Source organism: Monodon monoceros, unplaced genomic scaffold (genome assembly GCF_005190385.1).
Source record: "Monodon monoceros isolate NGI ecotype Baffin Bay Population unplaced genomic scaffold, NGI_Narwhal_1 Super_Scaffold_2, whole genome shotgun sequence".
NCBI classification, from domain to species: Eukaryota; Metazoa; Chordata; class Mammalia; order Artiodactyla; family Monodontidae; genus Monodon; species Monodon monoceros.
The window spans coordinates 67,719,242-67,743,757 of NW_021703776.1; the positions used below are offsets into that span (position 1 = coordinate 67,719,242).

Consider the following 24,516-nt stretch of genomic DNA (forward strand, 5'->3'; position numbering starts at 1 on the left):
TCCTATTAAATCTCAAGCCAACAGAATTTTTTTAAAGACATAAAAAGAGTTCTAATGCAAAATTTGTCACTCAAAGTGAATTTCGTGTTGTTATAACAGTATTTATTCAATAAACTACAAAGGTTTGGTATTATATGTCCTTTAAATAAAATTCTAACTTTCATTTCTTGGATTTCCTTAAATAACATGTCTACAAGTTGCAGAGTGACCTTTTAAAAAAGCCACACTAAAGTGATGAACCAATTGGCCCTGGGCTATTTCCAACCTAACGGCATCTAAACTGTATCAATCCATTCCAGAATTCAGTGACTCAGAATTTCAATCTATTCCAATTTTGTCGGACTTGGACTACAAAGACTAGGGTCATTCTAGGTAGACTCAAAGGTAAATACAACTTTTTAGATTACCTCTGAAATCAATCATGTGTCTTTGGCATCCTAGTGGCTGTGGTAGATGTACTTACCTATTCACAATTCCTCCTTCCCTCCCCACCTTCGTCATGACTTCCCTGTGGGTGGAATATACTTCCAACTAGTTGCTTTGGGGTTTGCCATGTGACTTGTTTTTACCAATGGAATGTGGACAGAAGGGTAGAAGTTCTGAACTGAGGCTTTAAGACATTCTGAGTGTTTCCACTCACCCACCTGTGTCCTGCTATCACCCATAAGAAGAGCACGCCCCAAGCTGTCACTATTCCTTCAGCAGAGGCTCCAGTGAGAGATACAGGAAGCAGACTGATCCAAACCCTTAGTCTAGAGTGACTACAATCAATCTACAGACCCATGAGTAAGAAACCTGTTAAGTAAACCTGTGCAGTAAACAGGTACAACCTGTTAAGTAAACCACTGAAATCTTGGGGTTGTTTGCTGCCACAGTAACAAACAAACTTAATACAGTGTCCAACCATAAAAGGTATTATTTTTCTGGTGCCACTCTGTCTCAAATTAAAATTTCCAAGTCCATTCTCTAAAATAGTATGCTAAACCAATCAAGTTATTTCATTTCTGGATGTACCAGGCACTGACCAAACATTTGTCTGACAGCTTGATATCTTCTATATTAAATCTCATCTGAAGATTTATCTGTCAACTAGGATTAGTAATTCTTGAACCTCCCCTGCTAAAGCAAGAGTACCTTGAAGACAGAATCTGTAACTGATTCACCCACCCTTATAGCACCTAAAATAGTTTTGCACATACTAGCCATTTGATAAATGACTCCCTATTCCAACTCTCAGTTACCAGTGCTTATTATTATTATCCATATCCCAAAGTGACCCCGAGTCACAAAATTACTCATATATTTGAAATGACAGAAATGACTAGATATGATCTTTCTACCTGAATACACAGGGGAACTAAAGTACTATGCAATGAATGATGCTCAAGACTGATAACCTACACCAGTAGGAATTCCCTCAAAATGGCACACAGATTCCTTTAATGAATACTGAGATTTAGAATGGATAGCTGGATGATGAATCTCACGGTGCTACACACAAACATGTAGCAGAGATGGGTCAGCATTCGAGGGTACAATTCCAAGGGAGTTTCCAGAAAGGGGTCCATAAGCCCCTTCACTGGAGCACTTTTCTGTCTTGAGTCTGTTCATCACTGGTCCTCTGTGCCACTCTGTCTCCTGCTCAGTGTCCCAGTTATCTAATTTTCTCCATCACCCAACTGATCTTTTATTTTCTTTCCTCTTCTTCACATTTTTCTTCTTTCTTGACTATTGCTTTTTCTGCCTTCCTTTCATACTTTTAAGCCCTGGTACAAGAAGACATCACCATGGATCCAGAATACTCCTGTTCCACGACAAATCAACCAACTGCAATAACCTGGATATAATTTTCAGGCCTCAGAGTCAATAAAAGCAGATGTGCTCCTTGAAGGAAGCTCAGGGACGTCCAGAGAGCTCCACACACCCTGCCAACTATTTAGTACTTGAATCATTAAAGAAATTTGAAGACAAGAATTTTTTTGAATTTTTTGCCAAAAATTCTGCTGAACCCCATGGTCTAAACATGTTCAGTTATCAAAGCTGTATAGTAGCAAAGATCTCTTCAACTATGCTGAATTAATTAATCACCATATTTCTTACTGCACTTTCAGCCCCTAAATAATTTTAAGTATGATTTAGTGATATCTAATGAAAGTGTAAACAAGTTATCTATTATACTTAAAAGTGGTCTAAAATTCCTAAAATATAGGTCAAACCATAATAAACATACATTTTTTTTCCTTTCTTCCCAGAATATTCTTTCCCCTTTTATTCCAAAAATAGCACCCCCTCTTCTTCTGGGAAGTGTCACCCTTACCTCACCATGAAAGCCCACAATGTGATTCAAATATACGCTGTCATATTCTCACTCCAGCTAGCCACAGGCTAGGGGTGTGCACCTGTCCAAAGCTGGGCCAGTCATGGCACCCTAATCTTCTGGCCAAAGTTGATCTGTATTTGTATGGGTAAGGGCATATGGCCCAAGATGAATCAATCACAGCCCTTCCTCAAGATTTTTCAAAGTGAAATTAAGGCATAAGGAGAAGTCTCTCTCAGGCGGTGATGAAATTGGCATCTAAAGGCATGAGACCTGCCAGCTGCCATGTGCCCTGCATTGAGAAGAAAGCTGGTCTGAGAGAACTAAGCCAAGATGCAGACAGAAGCAGACGTTGAAATAGAAAAGACTGAGCACCCTGGCAGCATTCAAATCCCTGGTTCCAGTTGTCTCTGATAATTGCCACAGTCCTTCCTTTCTCCTAGGTACATCATAAGCCTTCCAGTCAATTCCCCTGTAGATCTAAGTCAATTCAAGCTGTTTTTCTGTAACAAGTAGCCAAGGATATTCTACATAATCTACCAAACAAACTACAAGTTAACAAATTTGACTTATTGGGGGTAGTGGTTCAGGAATACTGTAAGAAACTCTAATGTATGTTCAACAAACTTACTATTTAGTTAACAGACGTGGCATTTAAGGATGACACTATTTAACACGTTCTTCACTGGGGATAAGCCTTCTCTTTTCATAAAATGGTCGGTTCCTTGTGTTTTTTTCCTCTGAGCACAAGCCATGAACATAGGTGTTCAGTGGGTATATACTGGGCTACAAACATGAAGATTGGGATACTATGATTGCCATATGATCCTCTGGAATGTCATGAGATCCCAGGTTAGGAGGTTTTGTGTTCTGGAAAAATCCATCTAAGGACAGTGAGGGTTGTATAGCAAGATAGCACTAACTAAACTGGAGAATAATCATTATTCACATGATTATTTGTTACCAAAGGATAATACCTGTGGATGGGTTCAAAGGGATGAAAGGGACCAAAAAGGAATTTCGATGGCTATGGACAAGGCAGTTTTAATCTCAAATGAAGGATCTGACTCAAAAGCTCAACAAAGAAAGTTTAGCTTTCCCAAAGAATTGGGTCTAAGATGAGGCTGCTAGGAATTCACAACTGAAGAAGTAGGAAATGTAAAATCCCATCTGTGTTCAAAGTATTAAACTGCATTTAGAAATAAAGCCATACACCTGTAAATCCCTCCTCCTATGCCTGCTGTACCCCATGCAATACAATATTTTTGCATTCAACGCAAGTGAACAGTTTGCTTGGGGCTGGTGACCCAACCTAGAGGGAACCTAAGAGACAGGGTTGAGCTTAGAATCCATTGCCCAAGAGAAGGCCCTAAATCACCCTCAAATGATGAAAGCAGAAGTAAATATTCAGACAGCACTGCTTTAGAACTTTAGCTTCACCCAAAGAGCACACACTCTAAGGATCTCACTGACCACCTGAACTCAGGAAGAGACCTGATTCTCAGTACAATAATTACGATTTTAAAAAAGCAAATTCAGCAGAAGCAGGAGAAACAGAGAGATGGCAGCGAGATAAGGACCTGGCCTGCCAATTCCCACTCTGCAGATGAAGGGGCCACAGGCCAAGAAGTGCAGGTGCCTCTAGATGCTGGAAAAATAAATGAGTCCCGAGGGGAACAGCCAGCTCCACTCACCACCAGTCCCTCCCATCAGAAAACTTGCACAAGCCTCATAGATAGCCTCATCCACCAGAGGGCAGACAGCAGAAGCAAGAACTACAATCCTGTAGCCTGTGGAACAAAAACCACATTCACAGAAAGACAGACAAGATGAAAAGGCAGAGGACTATGAACCAGATGAAGGAACAAGATAAAAACCCAGAAGAACAACTAAATGGAGATAGGCAATCATCCAGAAAAAGAATTCAGAATAATGATAGTGAAGATGATCCAGGACCTCGGAAAAAGAATGAAGGCAAAGATCGAGAAGATGCAAGAAATGTTTAACAAAGACTTAGAAGAATTAAAGAAAAAACAAACAAAGATGAACAATATAATAACTGAAATGAAAACTACACTAGAAGGAATCAATAACAGAATAACTGAGGCAGAAGAACGGATAAGTGACCTGGAAGAAACACTGGTGGAATTCACTGCTGCGGAACAGAATAAAGAAAAAGAATGAAAAGAAATGAAGACAGCCTAAGAGATCTATGGAACAACATTAAATGCAACAACATTCACATTATAGGGGTCCCAGAAGGAGAAGAGAGAGACAAAGGACCCGAAAAAATATTTGAAGAGATTATAGTCAAAAACTTCCCTAACATGGAAAAGGAAATAGCCACCCAAGTCCAGAAAGTGCAGAGAGTCCTGTACAGGATAAACCCGAGGAGAAACACGCCAAGACACACAGTAATCAAATTGGCAAAAATTAAAGACAAAGAAAAATTATTGAGAGCAGGAAGGAAAAAAAGACAAATGACATACAAGGGAACTCCCATAAGGTTAACAGCTAATTTCTCAGCAGAAACTCTATAAGCCAGAGAGAGTAGCATGATATACTTAAAGTGATGAAAGGGGAGAAACTACAACCAAGATCACTCTACCTGGCAAGGATCTCACTCAGATTCAATGCAGAAATCAAAAGCTTTACAGACAACCAAAAGCTAAGACAATTCAGCACCACCAAGCCAGCTATACAACAAATGCTAAAGGAACTTCTCCAAGGGGGAAACACAAGAGAAGAAAAGGACATACAAAAACAAACCCAAAACAATTAAGAAAATGGTAGTAGAAACATACATATTGATAATTACCTTAAACGTGAAGGGATTAAATGCTCCAACAAAAAGACACAGGCTTGCTGAATGGATACAAAAACAAGACCCATATATATGATACCTACAAGGGACCCACTTCAGACCTAGGGACACATACAAACTGAAAGTGAAGGGATGGGAAGAGATATTCCATGCAAATGGAAATCAAAAGAAAGCTGGGGTAGCAATACTCATATCTGATAAAGTAGACTTTAAAATAAAGAATGTTACAAGAGACAAGGAAGGACACTACATAATGATCAAGGGATCAATCCAAGAAGATATAACAATTATAAACATATATGCACCCAACATAGGAGCACCTCAATATTAAGGCAACTGCTAACAGCTATAAAAGAGGAAATCGATAGTAACACATTAATATTGGGGGACTTTAACACCTCACTTACACCAATAAACAGATCAACCAAACAGAAAATTAATACGGAAACACAAGCTTTAAACGACACAATAGATCAGATAGATTTAATTGATATTTACAGGACATTCCATCCAAAAACAGCAGATTACACTTTCTTCTCAAGTGTGAATGGAACATTTTCCAGGATAGATCACATCTTGGGTCACAAATCAAGCCTCAGTAAATTTAAGAAAACTGAAATCATATCAAGCATCTTTTCAGACCACAACACTATGAGATTAGAAATCAATTACAGGGAAAAAAACACAAACACATGGAGGCGAAACAATACGTCACTAAAACACCAAGAGATCACTGAAGAAATCAAAGAGGAAATCAAAAAATGCCTAGAAACAATAGACAAAGAAAACATGACGAGCCAAAACCTAAGGGATGGAGCTAAAGCAGTTCTAAGAGGGAAGTTTATAGCAATACAAGCCTACCTCAAGAAACAACAAAAATCTCATATAAACAATCTAACCTTACACCTAAAGGAACTAGAGAAAGAAGAACAAACAAAACCCAAAGTTAGCGGGAAGGAAAGAAATCATAAAGATCAGAGTGGAAATAAATGAAACAGAAACAAAGAAAACATAGCAGAGATCCATAAAACTAAAAGCTGGTTCTTTGAGAAGATAAACAAAATTGATAAACCATTAGCCAGACTCATCAAGAAAAAGAGGGAGAGGACTCAAATCAATAAAATTAGACAGGAAAAAGGAGAAGACACCTCAGACACCGCAGAAATACAAAGCATCCTAAGAGACTACTACAAGCAACTCTATGCCAATAAAATGGACAACCTGGAAGAAATGGACAAATTCTTAGAAAGGTATAACCTTCCGAACTGAACCAGGAAGAAACAGAAAATATGAACTGACCAATCACAAGTAAAGAAATTGAAACTGTGATTAAAAATCTTCCAACAAACAAAAGCCCAGGACCAGATGGCTTCACAGGTGAATTCTATCAAACATTTAGAGAAGAGCTAACACCCATCCTTCTCAAAGTCTTCCAAAAAACTGCAGAGGAAGGAACACTCCTAAACTCATTCTATGAGGTCACCATCACCCTGATACCAAAACCAGACAAAGATACTACAAAAAAAGAATATTACTGACCAATATCACTGATGAATATAGACGCAAAACTCCTCAAAAAAATACTAGCAAACAGAATCCAACAACACACTAAAAGGATCATACACCATGATCAAGTGGGATTTATCCCAGGGATGCAAGGATTCTTCAATATATGCCAATCAATCAGTGTGAAACACCATATTAACAAATTGAAGAATAAAATCCATATGATCATGTCAAAAGATGCAGAAAAAGCTTCTGACAAAATTCTACACCCATTTATGATAAAAAATCTCCAGAAAGTGGGCACAAAGGGAACCTACCTCCACATAATAAAGGCCATATACGACAAACCCACAGCAAACATCATTCTCAATGGTGAAAATCTGAAAGCATTTCCTCTAAGATCAGGAACAAGACAAGGATGTCCACTCTCTCCACTATTATTCAACATAGTGTTGGAAGTCTTAGCCACGGCTATCAGAGAAGAAAAAGAAATAAAAGGAATACAAGTTGGAAAAGAAGAAGTAAAACTGTCACTGTTTGCAGATGACATGATACTATACATAGAGAATCCTAAAAATGCCACCAGAAAACTACTAGAGCTAATCAATGAATTTGGTAAACTTGCAAGATACAAATTAATGCACAGAAATCTCTTGCATTCCTATACACTAATGATGAATAATCTGAAAGAGAAATTAAGGAAACACTCCCATTTACCATTGCAACAGAAAGAATAAAATACCTAGGAATAAACCTACCTAGGGAAACAAAAGACCTGTATGCAGAAAACTATAAGACATTGATGAAAGAAACTAAAGATGATACCAACAGATGGAGAGATGTGCCATGTTCTTGGATTGGAAGAATCAATACTGTGAAAATGACTATACTACCCAAAGCAATCTACAGATTCAATGCAATTCCTATCAAATTACCAATGGCATTTTTTACAGAACTAGAACAAAAAATCTTAAAATTTGTATGGAGACACAAAAGACCCTGAATAGCCAATGCAGTCTTGAGGAAAAAAAGCAGAGCTGGAGGAATCAGGCTCCCTGACTTCAGACTATACTACAAAGCTACAGTCATCAAGACAATATGGTACTGGCACAAAAACAGAAATATAGATCAATGGGACAAGATATAAAGCCCAGAGATAAACCCATGCACCTATGGTCAACTAGTCTATGACAAAAGAGGCAAGGATATACAATGGAGAAAAGACAGTCTCTTCAATAAGTGGTGCTGGGAAAACTGGACAGCTACATGTAAAAGAATGAAATTAGAACACTCGCTAACACCATACACAAAAATAAACTCAAAATGGATTAGAGACCTAAATGTAAGACCAGACACTCTAAAACTCTTAGAGGAAAACATAGGAAGAACACTCTTTGATATAAATCACAGCAGGATCTTTTCTGATCTACCTCCTAGAGTAATGGAAATAAAAACAAAAATAAACAAAGGGACCTAATGAAACTTCAAAGCTTTTGCACAGCAAAGGAAACCATAAACAAGATGAAAAGTCAACCCTCAGAATGGGAGAAAATATTTGCAAACAAATCAAAGGACAAAGGATTAATCTCCAAAATATATAAACAGCTCATGCAGCTCAATATATATATATATATATATATATATATATATATTTTTTAGGACTCATTCGTCATTTTTTTGCGGTACACGGGCCTCTCACTCTTGTGGCCTCTCCCGTTGCAGAGCACAGGCCCCAGACGCACAGGCTCAGCAGCCATGGCTCATGGGCCCAGCCGCTTCGCGGCACGTGGGATCTTCCCGGACTGGAGCACGAACCCGTGTCCCCTGCATCGCAGGCGGACTCCCACTGCGCCACCAGGGAAGCACGCAGCTCAATATTAAAAAGCAAACCAATCCAAAAATGGGCAGAAAACCTAAATAGATATTTCTCCAAAGAGGACATACAGATGGCCAAGAAGCACATGAAAAGCTGCTCAACATCACTAATTATTAGAGAAATGCAAATCAAAACTACAATGAGATATCACCTCACACCAGTTAGAATGAGCATCATCAGAAAATCTACAAACAACAAATGCTGGAGAGGGTGCGGAGTAAAGGGAAACCTCTAGCATTGTTGGTGGGATTGTAGATTGATACAGCCACTATGGAGAACAGTATGGAGGTTCCTTAAAAAACTAGAAATAGAACTACCATACGACCCAGCAATCCCACTACTGGGCATATACCTAGAGAAAACCATAATTCAAAAAGACACATGCACCCCAATAATCATTGCAGCACTATTTACAATAGCCAGGTCATGGAAGCAACCTAAATGCCCATCGACAGACAAATGGATAAAGAAAATATGGTACATATCTACAATCGAATATTACTCAGCCATAAAAAGGAACGAAATTGGGTCATTTGTAGAGATGTGGATGGATCTAGAGGCTGTTATACAGAGCGAAGTAAGTCAGAAACAGAAAAACAAATATTGTATATTAACACATATATGTGGAACCTAGAAAAATGGTACAGATGAACCGGTTTGTAGGGCAGAAATTGAGACACAGATGTAGAGAAGAAATGTATGGACCAAGGGGGGAAAGTGGCGGGGGGTGGGGATAGCGGTGGGATGAATTGGGCGATTGGGATTGACATGTATACACTGATGTGTATAAAATTGATGACTAATAAGAACCTTCTGTATAAAAAAATAAATAAAATAAAATTCAAAAAATTTTTTAAAAAGCAAATTCATTCTAACTCCTCAGAGCTGATGTCTATGCCCTCACCCAGTTCTAAGACAAAAAGAAAAAAAGTAAGCTGTTTACTCTCTGTATAATTTTAAGCTTTTAGAAGCTTATACATTCATTTCATTTATGTTTTATACACATATTGAGCACAACGCATGAACTTAATACATGCTAATAACAGAAGAAAACAAATTATATTACAAAATGCAAATTCTTCTTAGCTGCATAAACTTACTTAAACAGCTAGGTTCCAGACATCAATTTTAGAATAATCGAGTTTTCTCTAAGTTACTCCAGAAGACTATCTGCATATAACTTTTGGAAATCTCCACTCCAAATTTCTTTCAATGTAAATAGCACTTAATGTTTTCAATCAGCAACAGGCTTAAAGAATACACTAGAATATCTGAGATCAGCGCTCTAGACTTTTCTACCTATCAGAAGTGTGTGTGTGTATGTATGTGTGTGTGTGTAACAACAGAGTAACCGAATTTGAGCCAAATCCGTCTTGCAGCTGTACTAATAATTTGATCCTAAAAGGATATTTAAGTATGTATTCAAATATGGATAACATAAAAATCTTAAAATCTCAAGCCACAGCCACAAAAAATGGTATCATGTAGTAAAATTTCTTTAGAATCTCCATTTACAATTCCAAAAAAAAAAAGCCACAGATACAGAGAACTATCTGATAGCTAATTTTATTCACCTCTGCTCTGATTTTAATATGACTACAGTAAAAGACCTTGTAAAGAAATTTAGCAATGTTAAATTTCAGTTCAAGGCCTTTTTAAAACCTTTCAGTTCCAGCATAGAGATAATACACAGAAATATCATTTCTAATGCCTGAGAAACAGTGAAGCATGTGCTTTAAAGAACGAAGTCATATTAGTCTCACCTGCATTGATGCTCCTTCCACTCTTGCCACACAGGCAACCCGATCCAGGAAAGTCACTGCCACAGGCACTGCCACAAAGAAGCCTTTACAAAATGCCTTGAAGTATCTCTTCACCCGGCCTTGAGACAGTGCCATACCTAAAAGCACAAAGAAAACAAATATGAAATTAGCCTCAATAAGGTGAAAAAGAAAAACATAAAAACAGCCCAAGAAAAATAAGAGTTAAGAAAAAGCAACCTCATCTCAATATGTTTCACACTCATCCCTATAACCACTGGAATAAATTTGACTTAAAATCCCAAAGGCAAATACATTAACTTAGGTTAACTTTTCAGTAGCTCAAGTAGCTTACTCATTTCAATAGAAAACTTCTCCTCACAAAGCAATGAGTTAGAAAAAAAATAAGCATTCCAAAAGTAAATCCTTTCCTGTTGCTGACTATGGTGGAGATGCTCCTTAAAGCCCTGATATCTGTTCTCTTCTGCAATAATAGAAGTTCTAGCGGGACACATGGCTGCCCAGCCTCCCTTGCAGCTACGTGTGACCATGTGACTATGTTTGATGAATGGCATATGAGCAGCAATTACATACTTCCACACTGTGCCCTTAAAAGAAGTATGCCCTCCACTTTCTGTTCCCATTTTGTGATACCTGTGATAAGGACGTGGTTGTAGGAACAGGAGTAGCCATCTCAAGTTTTAGATGGCAAAGCAACAAAATAGAAGGGTCCTAGGTCCCCAGCACCATGCAGACACTGTCATTGCCCTGCATCGCTTACACTCGAGCTGTTAATTAAGAGGTAAATCATTTTCCATTATATTTAAGCCAATGCTATAGGGCCTATGTTATAGCACCCAGACTGATCCTAACTAATACAACAATGAAATCTATGAAAAATCAAGAAAAAAAAATCACTGAATATGAATTCAATACAGAAAATTATCAACCCTCACTTAGCCCTGTAACTTGATTAATTTTCAGATTTCAGATTGCCTAGCTAAGGCAATCCTTAAACTGTCTCAAGCAATGAAAAACAAAATAGTGAGAGATCAAAATATGCTACCCTAGAAGATCCAATGGACCCAAACTTAGTCCAACAGATGAAGAATCTTCCTGGCTGGAAAAGACAAATGACCAGTTTGTTCACCAGTTTCTCAAAACAATACTTATTCATACTGTGTAAAAGACTATAATTTTTGTCTGTTTTATTTCTTGAACAGGACTAGATAGATACAGGGAGACCGGATTATTCTAGCCGTCCAGGGCAAAGATGATGGTAGGATGGATTATGGTGGTGGTGGTGGTGGTGGAGAGGGACCAACATGGGCAAACTTATACCTATTTTGGAAGTTAAACTGACAGGATTGAAAATGGATGGGCAAGGGCTGGGGAGAGGAGAGGAGACAAGAAAACTGTCAAGGGGTAGTTGTGACCTATCCAAGCACTGTTATTTTGTCATTCCCTTGGATTGCATTCCAAAGTACTAAAAACATGCTCATAATTCAATTCCTCAAACTTCTAATAAGTACAAGGTCATAAGGTGGGTGCTAGGGATACAGGAGTGAACAGTAGATACGGTCCTTGCACTCAAGGAGTTACAAAGTGCCAGGGAAGACTGCCCTTAAACAAATATTTCCAATGGAAATGAGCATTAAAATGGGCCAATGTCTCTGGAGTACGGGAACATGGAGCAAGGAAGTCTATCCATCAGAAAATGATTCAGGAAGGTCTCTCAAAGGAAATGGCGTTTGAGGTGAGACCTGGGCTCTTCAGCAAAAGGAGCAGCATGTATGAAGTCTTCAGAGCAAAATAAAATATGGTTATTATAGAAACTAAAAGAAGTTCAGTTTGGATGGAGTATACACAAACTTTACTATGTTAATTCTCAATTTTTAATTCAGTAAACATTTATTTATTGCCTGCTAAACACCAATGCTAAGTGCAGAGGATATAAAGACAGCTACATATACAGTATAATATCATTTAAAAACTCTCACTAAATATATTTTCTATATAAATGTATGCATATAAAAGCATTTTAAATAGTTATCTGCAGTACTGTTTTAATCATTTAATAAACACCCATATGTCACTTGAATAATTATTAAAATATAGAGAGACATAAAAAAGCAGGTTTATCAAAATGCTAAAAATGGTTCATTCTAGATGTTGAGAAAGTAGATGATGAACTATTTTCTTCTTTGAACTTCAGTTGGTTTCTAATATTTAAAAAAGAAAGATGGTCCTCAGAAGTCACTTTAATGTATAGATACTATGGGGTAAAACTAGTCTTGCTCTCTTTCCCATCACAATAAACAAACCACACTTTTGCAGTCTAGTCCCTGCTGCTCCAAGTAGAACAAGTAAGATTCTTCTCTGTTTGTGCACCGATCGATATATTATAACTGACTGCAATTCTTTTATGTAGCCGATTCAGACTATGACAGAATATTACATGCTTTTGAAAACATCTTGAAAGTCTGAAGAGCCTTGGAAATTCTTACCTTTCTACTCACCCATAGTTAAGTACTTTAGTTCAAACAGGAAAAAAATACTGACAATTCATATAACAACTAACCTGACCACTTGACTATTTAAGTAATTAATAAACTGGCTTTAAACACACAAACCTATGCTTGCTTAAATATATTTTAATAATCAGGTCAAAGAGACTTAGATAACCAGAGGATTTAGACTCAAAAAAAAATGGATAGAACAAATACAAATAGAAAAACATGCTTCTATATATCTGTGGCTCTTAGAACAAAAGTAGCAAATATATTGACAGAATGAAAATATAATGTGTTCTCTTGGCTGTTCCCTGTGCCCTGCATGCATGGACCTTCACCTTCACTAAATAACTAGGGATAGCAGCAGGATAGAAACTAGGAAAGCTTCAAATACGATGACGCCACAGCTATCCCAGTTGTAAGGTAGCATGCATGATTACAATGTAAATTAAAGGGGAAAAATACATTAACATAAGTTGCATTAAATTAAGGTTCTCATAATTTTACACCTCCAATTCTTTTCCAATATAAACTCCCCCCTATACTGCTACTCCATTCAGTCACTGTGGCACCCAGGAAGGAGCATGGTAACGAGAGTCAGGGGCCCTGAGGTGGTGTCCTCTCTATGTCTACAACTAGCTGCATGACTTTGATCAACTCACTTCTGGTCCTCAGTTTCCTCATCTATAAAACGAAAGGGGTTAGATTCAATTTCTAAGATCCTTTCTAGGGCTAACATTCTATATTTCTATACATTTTTTGATTGTTTCTCCAGGACGTTGAAAAGGTACTAAAACTAAGAAAAGCACTTAGCTTATTGACTAAGAAGAAATGTTATGTTGCCTTTTAGGTTTGAGATTTTTTTTAATGTTGAAACGAAAAAATAACTTTGCTTTTATTAAACAAATAGTTAAAAAGGGAAGCAAAGAGGAAGTTGGAAATAGTGCAATTTCTGTGAAAGGACATTTTAAATACAGGTAAAGACCTGAAAGCCACTGCCCTTTCCCTTCTCACACTCACAACTCCACTGCTCATCAGGGCACTGCTGCCATCTCCTGAACAACGGTAAGGACAAATATTTTTCTACTGAGAGATTCTCAAAGAGCATGTGGGAGCTGTGGGAGGTGTGCCAATCTGAAGGTGTGCAGATTCTGCCCCAAACCAAGGGGGAAAATAAAAGCTGCCTTGCAGATAAGGGGTCACTATTTTCAGAGGCTTAAAAGCAAAGTCTCAGTACAGTCCTGTCCTACCCGAATTGTGAACCACACCTCTACCTCATAATAAAACGCTTTTAGAAGCTTCTCACTATCATTAGAATACTAAAGCTATACATAAATGAAGAAATGAATATTATACTTCTATGTCAAGTCATATCAAATAAAATGTTTAAAGTGCTATGGCATTCACACTTCATTAAAGTTAATGTATTTCTTTTTCTATAAAGAACCATTGGGATGATCTGGTGTTTTGTTAACACCTTAAATGTTTAAAACTACCATACTAATAAGCACCTAGCATCCACTTCCTCTGCCAAAATTTCCTTTAAGCAATAATAATGTGACCATCCCTGGCAAAAAAGGAATAATTTTTATTCCTAGTGAACTAGTGAACTCAATTCTTCTAGTAACCATGCAAGTCATTTAGGTTCAAAACACTGCTCCTGAGAAAATTATTGCTTAAGTAGCAGGCAAATCTGGTTCATTGCTAAAGTACATAAACTGAGAATATTTTTAAATAAGCTTTCAGAGTTCACTGAAATCATATTTGCCACCTGGTATAAAACACCTGCAAGTAAAAGGTTTTTTGGTGCTACTGACCTCAACCACATAATGACCTATACTCTAAATACCTCTCTTTCCTCTCACAACTTGTTATGGTTTGATCATACATGAATTCATCTAAAATCATTCTTAAATTTGCATATATTTTAGCTTATACAAAGTCACTAATCACTCATCCACAGCAACCAGGTGAATAAATACAACTCAAGTCATCCTAATTATAAAAACTATTTTAAAATTGTGTGGCAGGTTTGAAGGTAAGAGGAAAACAATAAATTACAAAGCAGTATCTTATATAAAATGTAACCTTTCCATCATAGAAATCAGCCTGCACATTTGGATAGCCAAATCAAGATTTTATTTGTAAATTCAAACTATGAATATCAGAGAATAAAAGAGCAGGGACCTAAACAAATCTGACACCCAATTCCTGACTCAGTCAATATATATTTATTGATCACCTACTATGTAACTGTACTAAGGGGTGAGCACATAATGCAGAACAAGGCAGGCTTGGTCCTTGGCCACGTGGAGCTTACATTTTCATTCTCTCTACATTAAGTGCCTACTTTGTGCTACTCACTATGCTAAGATACCAAAAGTAAAAAGGTACACTGAGTCATAGTTCCTTCCCAAAGGACCTGTGATAAGATCACAAGAAATGAGTAGATGACCACACACGATCAGGCTACCCTCCTCCATGTATCTCTCCAGGAGCTCCTGGTACCAATAACCTCACTCTGCAAACAAAGCATAAGCATGTGCAATAGGAGGCAGGAGGCATTAGGATACGTTTACACTGAATCAAGGGAAAAATAATAACTGATGAACTAGAACAATTTTGATTCCACTGGAAGCAGATCTGGGAAAGTAACTGATGGATACCAATTTGAAATAAATTACAGGGCCACCTTCCTCCTTTCAGATTATAAATAAATACTATAAAAATAGATAATTGGTAATCTTTAGAATGTGAACTCCAGCATGAAATTATTTATCTTTTAACTTGTGTGACTTAATAGTTCTCACTCAAAAATGTGCAGAAAGGACAAAACGGCAAGAAAAAATAAAGTATGAAGAAAAAGTAGTCAAAAACAATAAAGGAAAGAAAGCTGGGCTTCCCTGGTGGCACAGGGGTTAAGACTCCGCCTGCCAATGCAGGAGACACGGGTTCAAGCCCTGGGCCAGGAAGGTCACACATGCCGCAGAGCAATTAAGCCCGTGCACCACAACTACTGAGCCTGCGCTCTAGGGCCCACAAGCCGCAACTACTTAAGCCCATGAGGCACAATTACCAAAGCCCACACACCTAGAGCCCATGCTCCGCAATAAGAGAAGCCACCGCAATGAGAAGCTTGAGCACCACAACAAAGAGGAGCCCCTGCTCACTGCAACTAGAGACAGCCTGTGCACAGCAACGAAGACCCAACACAGCCATAAATAAATTTATTTAAAAAAATAAAAGAAAGAAAGAAATGTAATGGGGTTACACATAAAGTGAATCATGTTCTGGAAAAGAAACCCAATTTTAAAAGTCCACACTGGGAGAGGACTGGGGTTGGCTGCGTGAACACAGCCTGAAGGGGGCTAGTGTGCCACAGCTAGCCTGGAGGGAGTCCGGGAAAAAGTCTGGACCTCCCTAAGACACAAGAGATTATTGTTTCGGGGTGCGCAAGGAGAGGGGATTCACAGCACCACCTAAATGAGCTCCAGAGATGGGCGGGGGCCATGGCTATCAGCGCAGACCCCAGAGACAGGCATGAGACGCTAAGGCTGCTGCCGCCGCCACCAAGAAGCCTGTGTGTGAGCACAGGTCACTATCCACACCTCCCCTCTGAGGAGCCTGTGCAGCCCACCACTGCCAGGGTCCCGTGATACAGGGACAACTTTCCCGGGAGAACACACGGCATGCTTCAAGCTGGTGAAACATCATGCTGGCTTCTGTCGCTGCAGGCTCGCCCCAAATTCCGTACCCCTCCCTCCCACCGGCCTAAGTGACCCAGAGTCCCCTAATCAGCTGCTACTTTAACCCTGTCCTGTCTGAGCCGGAACAGACGCCCTCAGGTGACCTACACGCAGAGGCGGGGCCAAATCCAAAGCTGAACCCCAGGAGCTGCATGAACAAAGAAGAGAAAGGGAAATCTCTCCCAGCAGCCTCAGGAGCAGTGGGTTAAATTTCCACAATCAACTTGATGTACCCTCCATCTCTGAAATACCTAAATCGACAACAAATCATCCCAAAATTGAGGCGGTGGACTTTAGGAGCAACTGTAGACTTGGACTTTGCTTTCTGCATCTAATTTGTTTCTGGTTTTATGTTCATCTTCATTTAGTATTTAGAGCTTACTATCACTGGTAGATTTGTTTACTGATTTGGTTGCTCTCTTCCTTTTATATATATATTTTTTTGCTTTTTCTCTTTTTGTGAGTGTGTATGTGTATGCTTCTTTTAGTGATTTTGTCTATATAGCTTTGTTTTCACCATTTGTCCTAGGGTTCCGTCTGTTTGGGGTTTTTTTGGGTTTTTTGTATAGTTTTTAGCGCTTGTTATCATTGGTGGATTTGTTTATTGGTTTGGTTGCTCTCTTCTTTCTTCCTTATTTTTTTATTTTTTACAATATTTTTTAATTTTTATTTTAATAACTTTATTTTACTTTTTATTTCATATTTTTTCTCCCTTTTCTTCTGAGCCATGTGGCTGACAAGGTCTTGGTGCTCTGGCTGGGTGTCAGGACGGAGCCTCTTAGATGGGAGAGCCAAGTTCAGGACATTGGTCCAACAGAGACCTCCCAGCTCCACGTAATACAAAATGGCGAAAGCTCTCCCAGAGATCCCCATCTCAATGCTAAGAACCAGCTACACTCAACAACCAGTAAGCTACAGTGCTGGACACCCCATGCCAAACAACAACCAAGACAGGAACACAAACCCAACCATTAGCAGAGAGGCTGCCTAAAATCATAATAAGGCCACAGACACCCCAAAACACACCTTGGGATGCAGTCCCGCCTACCAGAAAGACAAGATCCAGACTCATCCACCAGAACACAGGCACCAGTTCCCTCCAGCAGGAAGCCTACACAGCCCACTAAACCAACCTTACCCACTAGGAGCAGACAGCAAAAACATTGGGAATTATGAACCTGCAGCCTGTGAAATGGAGACCCCAAACACAGTAAATTAAGCAAAATGAGAAGACAGAGAAATACACAGCAGATGAAAGAGCAAGGTAAAAACCCACTAGACCAAAAAAAAAGAAGAGGAAATAGGCAGTCTACCTGAAACAGAATTCAGAGTAATGATAGTAAAGATGATCCAAAATCTTGGAAACAGAATGGAGAAAACAGAAGAAACGATTAACAAGGACCTAGAAGAACTAAAGAGCAAACAAACAATGAAGAACACAAAAAATGAAATTAAAAATTCTCTAGAAGGGATCCATAGCAGAATAACTGAGACAGAAGAACAGATAAGTGACCTGGAAGATAAAATAATGGAAATAACTACCACAAAGAAGAATAAAGACAAAATAATGAACAGAACTGAGGACAGTCTCAGAGACCTGTGGGACAACATTAAACACACCAACATTCGAATTATAACAGTCCCAGAAGAAGAAGAGAAAAAGAAAGGGACTGAGAAAATATTTGAAGACATTATAACTGAAAACTTCCCAAATATGGGAAAGGAAATTGTCAGTCAAGTCCAGAAAGTGCAGAGTCCCATACAGGATAAATGCAAGAAGAAACATGCCAAGACACATATTAATCAAACTATCAAAAATTAAATACAGGGCTTCACTGGTGGCACAGTGGTTAAGAATCCACCTGCAAGTGCAGGAGACAGGGGTTTGAGCCCTGGCCCAGGAAGATCCCACATGCCATGGAGCAACTAAGCCTGTGTGCCACAACTACTGAGCCTGCACTATAGAGCCCATGATCCACAACTACTGAAGCCCGTGTGCCTAGAGACTGTGCTCCGCAACAAAAGAAGCCACCGAAATAAGAAGCCAGTGCACCAAAATGAAGAGTAACCCCCGCTCATCGCAACTAGAGAAAAGCCCGCGCACAGCAACGAAGACCCAATGCAGCCAAAAATTTTTTTTAATGTTTTTAATTAAGAAAAAATATTAAAAGCAGCAAGGGAAAAGCAACACATAACATATAAGGGAATCGCCATAAGGTTAACAGCTGATTTCTCAGCAGAAACTCTGTAAGCCAGAAGGGTGTGGCAGGACATATTTAAAGTGATGAAAGGGAAAATCCTACAACCAAGATTACTCTAACCAGCAAGGATCTCTTCAGATTCAGCGGAGAAATTAAAACCTTTACAGACAAGCAAAAGCTAAGAGAACTCAGCACCACCAAACCAGCTTTACAACAAATGCTGAAGGAACTTCTCTAGGCAGGAAACACAAGAGAAGGAAAAGACCTACCATAACAAACCCAAAACAATTAAGAAAATGGTAATAGGAACATACATATCGATAACTGCCTTAATGTAAATGGATTAAATGCTCCAACCAAAAGACAGAGACGGGCTGAATGGATACAAAAACAAGATCCGTCTATAGGCTGTCTACAAGGGACCCACGTCAGACCTAGCGACACATACAGACTGAAAGTGACGGGATGGAAAAAGATATTCCATACAAATGGAAATCAAAATAAAGCTAGAGTATCGATTCTCATATCAGACAAAATAGGCTTTAAAATAAAGAATGTTACAAGACACAAAGAAGGACACTACATAACGATCAGGGGATCAATCCAGAAGATATAACAATTATAAATATTTATGCACCCAACATAGGAGCACCTCAAAACATAAGGCAAATACTAACAGCCATAAAAGGGGAAATCGACAGTAACACGATCATAGTAGGGGACTTTAACACCCCCTTTCACCAATGGACAGATCATCTGAAATGAAAATAAATAAGGAAAAACAAGCTTTAAATGACACATTAAAAAAGATGGACTTAATTGATATATATACAGGACATTCCATCCAAAAACAACAGAAAACATTTTCTTCTCAGGTGCTCATGAAACAGTCTCCAAGACAGATCATATCTTGGGTCACAAATCAAGCCTTGGTAAACTTAAGAAAATGATATCGTATCAAGTTTCTTTTCTGACCACAACAGTATGAGACTAGGTATCAATTACAGGAAAAAATCTGTAAAAAATAAAAACACATGGAGGCTAAACAATACACAAGTAAATAACCAAGAGATCACTGAAGAAATCAAAGAGGAAATCAAAAAATACCTAGAAACAAATGACAATGAAAACATGACGACCCAAAACCTATGGGATGCAGGAAAAACAGTTCTAAGAGGGAAGTTTATAGCAATACAATCCTCCTCAAGAAACAAGAAACATCTCAAATAAACACCCTAACCTTACACATAAAGCAATTAGAGAAACAAGAAAAAAAAAAACCGAAGTTAGCAGAAGCAAAGAAATCATAAAGATCAGATCAGAAATAAATGAAAAACAAATGAAGGAAACAACAGCAAAGATCAATAAAACTAAAAGCTGGTTCTTTGAGAAGATAAACAAAATTGATAAACCATTAGCCAGACTCATCAAGAAAAAAAGGGAGAACGCGCAAATCAATAGGATTAGAAATGAAAAAGGAGAAGTAACAACTGACACTGCAGAAATACAAAGGATCGTGAGAGATTACTACAAGCAACTATATGCCAATAAAATGGACAACCTGAAAGAAATGGACAAATTCTTAGAAAAGCACAACCTTCTGAGACTGAGCCAGGAAAAAATAGAAAATATAAACAGACCAATCACAAGCACTGAAATTGAGACTGTGATTAAAAATCTTCCAACAAACAAAAGCCCAGGACCAGATGGCTTCACAGGAAAATTCTATCAAACATTTAGAGAAGAGCTAACACCTATCCTTCTCAAACTCTTCCAAAATATAGCAGAGGGAGGAACACTCCCAAACTCATTCTATGAGGGCACAATCACCCTGACACCAAAACCAAACAAAGATGTCACAAAGAAACTACAGGCCAATATCACTGATGAACACAGATGCAAAAATCCTCAACAAAATACTAGCAAACAGAATCCAACAGCACATTAAAAGGATCATACACCATGATCAAGTGGGGTTTATCCCAGAAATGCAAGGATTCTTCAGTATACACATATCAATCGACGTGATAAACCATATTAACAAACTGAAGAATAAAAACCATATGATCATCTCAATAGATGCAGAAAAAGCTTTTGACAAAATTTAACACCCATTTATGATAAAAACCCTCCAGAAAGGAGGCATAGAGGGAACTTAGCTCAACATAATAAAGGTCATACATGACACAACCACAGCCAACATTGTTCTCAATGGTGAAAAACTGAAACCATTTCCTCTAAGATCAGGAACAATACAAGGTTGCCCACTCTCACTACTATTATTCAACATAGTTTTGGAAGTTTCAGCCACAGAAATCAGAGGAGAAAAAGAAATAAAAGGAATCCAAACTGGAAAAGAAGAAGTAAAACTGTCACTGTTTGCAGATGACATGATACTATACATAGAGAATCCTAAAGATGCTACCAGAAAACTACTAGAGCTAATCAATGAATTTGGTAAAGTAGCAGGATACAAAATTAATGCACTGAAATCTCTTGCATTCCTATACACTAATGATGAAAAATTTGAAAGAGAAATTAAGGAAACACTCCCATTTACCACTGCAACAAAAAGAATAAAATACCTAGGAATAAACCTACATAAGGAGAAAAAAGACCCGTATGCAGAAAACTACAAGACACTGATGCAAGAAATTAAAGATGATACAAACAGATGATACAAACATGTACTTGGATTGGAAGAATCAACATTGTGAAAATGACTACACTACCCAAAGCAATCTACAGATTCAATGCAATCCCTATCAAACTACCAATGGCATTTTTCACAGAACTAGAACAAAAATTTCACCATGTGTACGGAAACACAAAAGACCGCAAAGAGCCAAAGCAATCTTAAGAAAGAAAAACGGAGCTGGAGGAATTAGGCTCCCAAACATCAGACTATACTACAAAGCTACAGTAATCAAGACAGTATGGGATTGGCACAAAAACAGAAATATAGATTAATGGAAGAGGATAGAAAGCCCAGAGATAAACCCATGCACATATGGTCACCTTATCTTTGATAAAGGAGGCAAGAATATACAATGGAGAAAAGACAGCCTCTTCAATAAGTGGTGCTGGGAAAAATGGACAGCTACATGTAAAAGAATGAAATGAGAATACTCCCTAACACCATATACAAAAATAAACTCAAAATGGATTAAAGACCTAAATATAAGGCCAGACACTATAAAACTCTTAGAGAAAAACATAGGCAGGACACTCTATGACATAATCACAGCAAGATCCTTTTCAACCCAGCTCCTAGAGAAATGGAAATAAAAAGAAAAAGAAACAAATGGGATCTAATGCAACCGAAAAGCTTTTGCACAGCAAAGGAAACCATAAATAAGACCAAAAGACAACCCTCAGAATGGGAGAAAATATTTGCAAATGAAGCAACTGACAAAGGATTAATCTCCAAAATTTACAAGCAGCTCATGCAGCTCAATATCAAAAACACAAACAACCCAATCCAAAAATGGGCAGAAGACCTAAATAAACATTTCTCCAAAGAAGATAGACAGATTGCCAATAAACACATGAAAGGATGCTCAACATCACTAATCATTAGAGAAATGCAAATCAAAACTACAATGAGGTATCACCTCACACAGGTCAGAATGCCCATCATCAAAATATCTACACACAATAAATGCTGGAGAGGGTGTGGAGAAAAGGGAATCCTCTTGCACTGTTGGTGGGAGTGTAAATTGGTGCAACCACTATGGAGAACAGTATGGAGGTTCCTTAAAAAGCTAAAAATAGAACTACCATATGACCCAGCAATCCCACTACTGGGCATATACCTTGAGGAAACCATAATTCAAAAAGAGTCATGTACCACAATGTTCATTGCAGCACCATTTACAATAGCCAGGATATGGAACTAACGTAAATGTCCACTGATAGATGAATGAATAAAGAAGACGTGGCACATATATACAATGGAATATTACTCAGCCATAAAAGGAAACGAAATTGAGTTATTTGTTGTGAGGTGGATGGACCTAGAGTCTGTCATACAGAGTGAAGTAAGTCAGGAAGAGAAAAACAAATACCATATGCTAACACATATATATGTAATCTTAAAAAAAAAAAATGGTTCTGAAGAACCTAGGGGCAGGACTGGAATAAAGACGCAGACGTAGAGAATGGACTTGAGGACATGGGGAGAGGGAAGGGTATGCTGGGACGAAGTGAGAAAGTGGCATTGACATATATACACTACCAAATGTAAAACAGATAGCTAGTGAGAAGCAGCCGCATAGCAGAGGGAGATCAGCTCAGTGCTTTGTGTCTAACTAGAAGGGTGCGATAGGGAGGGTGGGAGGCAGACGCAAGAGGGAGGAGATATGGGGATATGTGTATAGGTATGGCTGATTCACTTTGTTATACAGCAGAAACTAACACACCATTGTAATGTACCAACTATACTCCAATAAAGATGTTAAAATAAATAAAAAAATAAAAGTCCACATTGGTGGGACTTCCCTGGATTCCCTGAGAATCCAAAAGACCTCAGTACAAATCATGATTCAATCATGTGACTTTGGACAAATTCCTTCATCTTCCTGAGCCACAATTTTTCCACATGAGAAACCTTGCGGGGTGTTTTGGAAGTTCAGAATGTTCAGATGTGTGGCATTTTTTTAAAAAATAAGCATTAATATGAAGGGAAGTAAAAAACCCATAAAACTAGCATCTGAACATATTATGTGTAATGTATTAGAGAACAATGGCTAGATCATCAAATAAAAGGTGTTTCTTGGGCTTCCCTGGTGGCGCAGTGGTTGAGAGTCTGCCTGCCGATGCAAAGGACACGAGTTCGTGCCCCGGTCTGGGAGGATCCCACATGCCGCGGAGCGGCTGGGCCCGTAAGCCATGGCCGCTGAGCCTGCGCATCCGGAGCCTGTGCTCCGCAACGGGAGAGGCCACAACAGTGAGAGGCCCGCGTACAGCAAAAAAAAAAAAAAAAGGGTGTTTCTTCAGATAAAAGCATTAGCCATGTCCAAAGAAAAGGACTAGCAATAACAAATCAAAAAAGGGCAAGAGACTTAAGGATGTCCATTACATACAATAAAACCTATAAAGCCTATCTTCTAAATAATGGGACACCTAATATCCAGAGTGATAGTTTTGTTCTACTTTAATCTAATCTTGTTCTAAGATTTGATGGGTTAGGGATGATCATCTTTCCTGATGTTTGCCAAATAACAAGAATTATGGAGTCCCAACACCAGCACTGTCCTAGGTGTTTTGAGAATTATTTTTAAGCAGAATATAAGAAATATATGACTTAGCAACAAAATTGGACCAGAGGAATAATTTATGTAATAGACATTGGGAAAAAAAAGAAAAATAAGAGCTGAATTGCAAGAAAAAAAATGCATGCAAAAAGCTGAAAAGAAAAAAATGAATTAGAATGTAGGTGGTAAGTTTAAGAATGTTCACTCTAAAATTCTTACAATTTTTCTGTACGTTTAAAATTTCTCATCAAAATGTTGAAAGTAAAAGAAGGATAAATTACATTTGGTAAATTTCTCAGACAAGAGGAAAATGTGATTATGAGAGTAAAGGTACATAATGGCCTATTTCAAATAGTGAGAATACGGGCCAGACCAGGGAACAGGAGATATATTAAGAGCAGTGAGGAATAAGACTGGATTTAATGCTTATTTTTTATTTTGCTTTGTTTTGTTTCTTAGCAATATGGAAATCATCATCCCAATGTTTTTGGAAACCATATAAAACAAAATCCACATCA

The 24,516-nt window shown here is 38.2% G+C and overlaps 1 protein-coding gene across 6 annotated transcripts in view; it reads right to left on the minus strand.

The window, feature by feature from the left end:
- The window catches only part of IMMP2L (inner mitochondrial membrane peptidase subunit 2), an 899,397-nt gene that overhangs the window by 845,892 nt on the left and 28,989 nt on the right, over positions 1-24,516 (minus strand). For all 6 annotated transcript variants that reach the window (XR_003795172.1, XR_003795173.1, XM_029233255.1 and 3 more), the window contains one exon: positions 10,287-10,423. Coding sequence is in view for 4 of the 6 variants with exons in the window: in XM_029233255.1 (XP_029089088.1) it covers positions 10,287-10,421 (135 nt within the window). In the remaining 2 variants the exon portion in view is untranslated. The remainder of the gene's footprint in view (positions 1-10,286; positions 10,424-24,516) is intronic.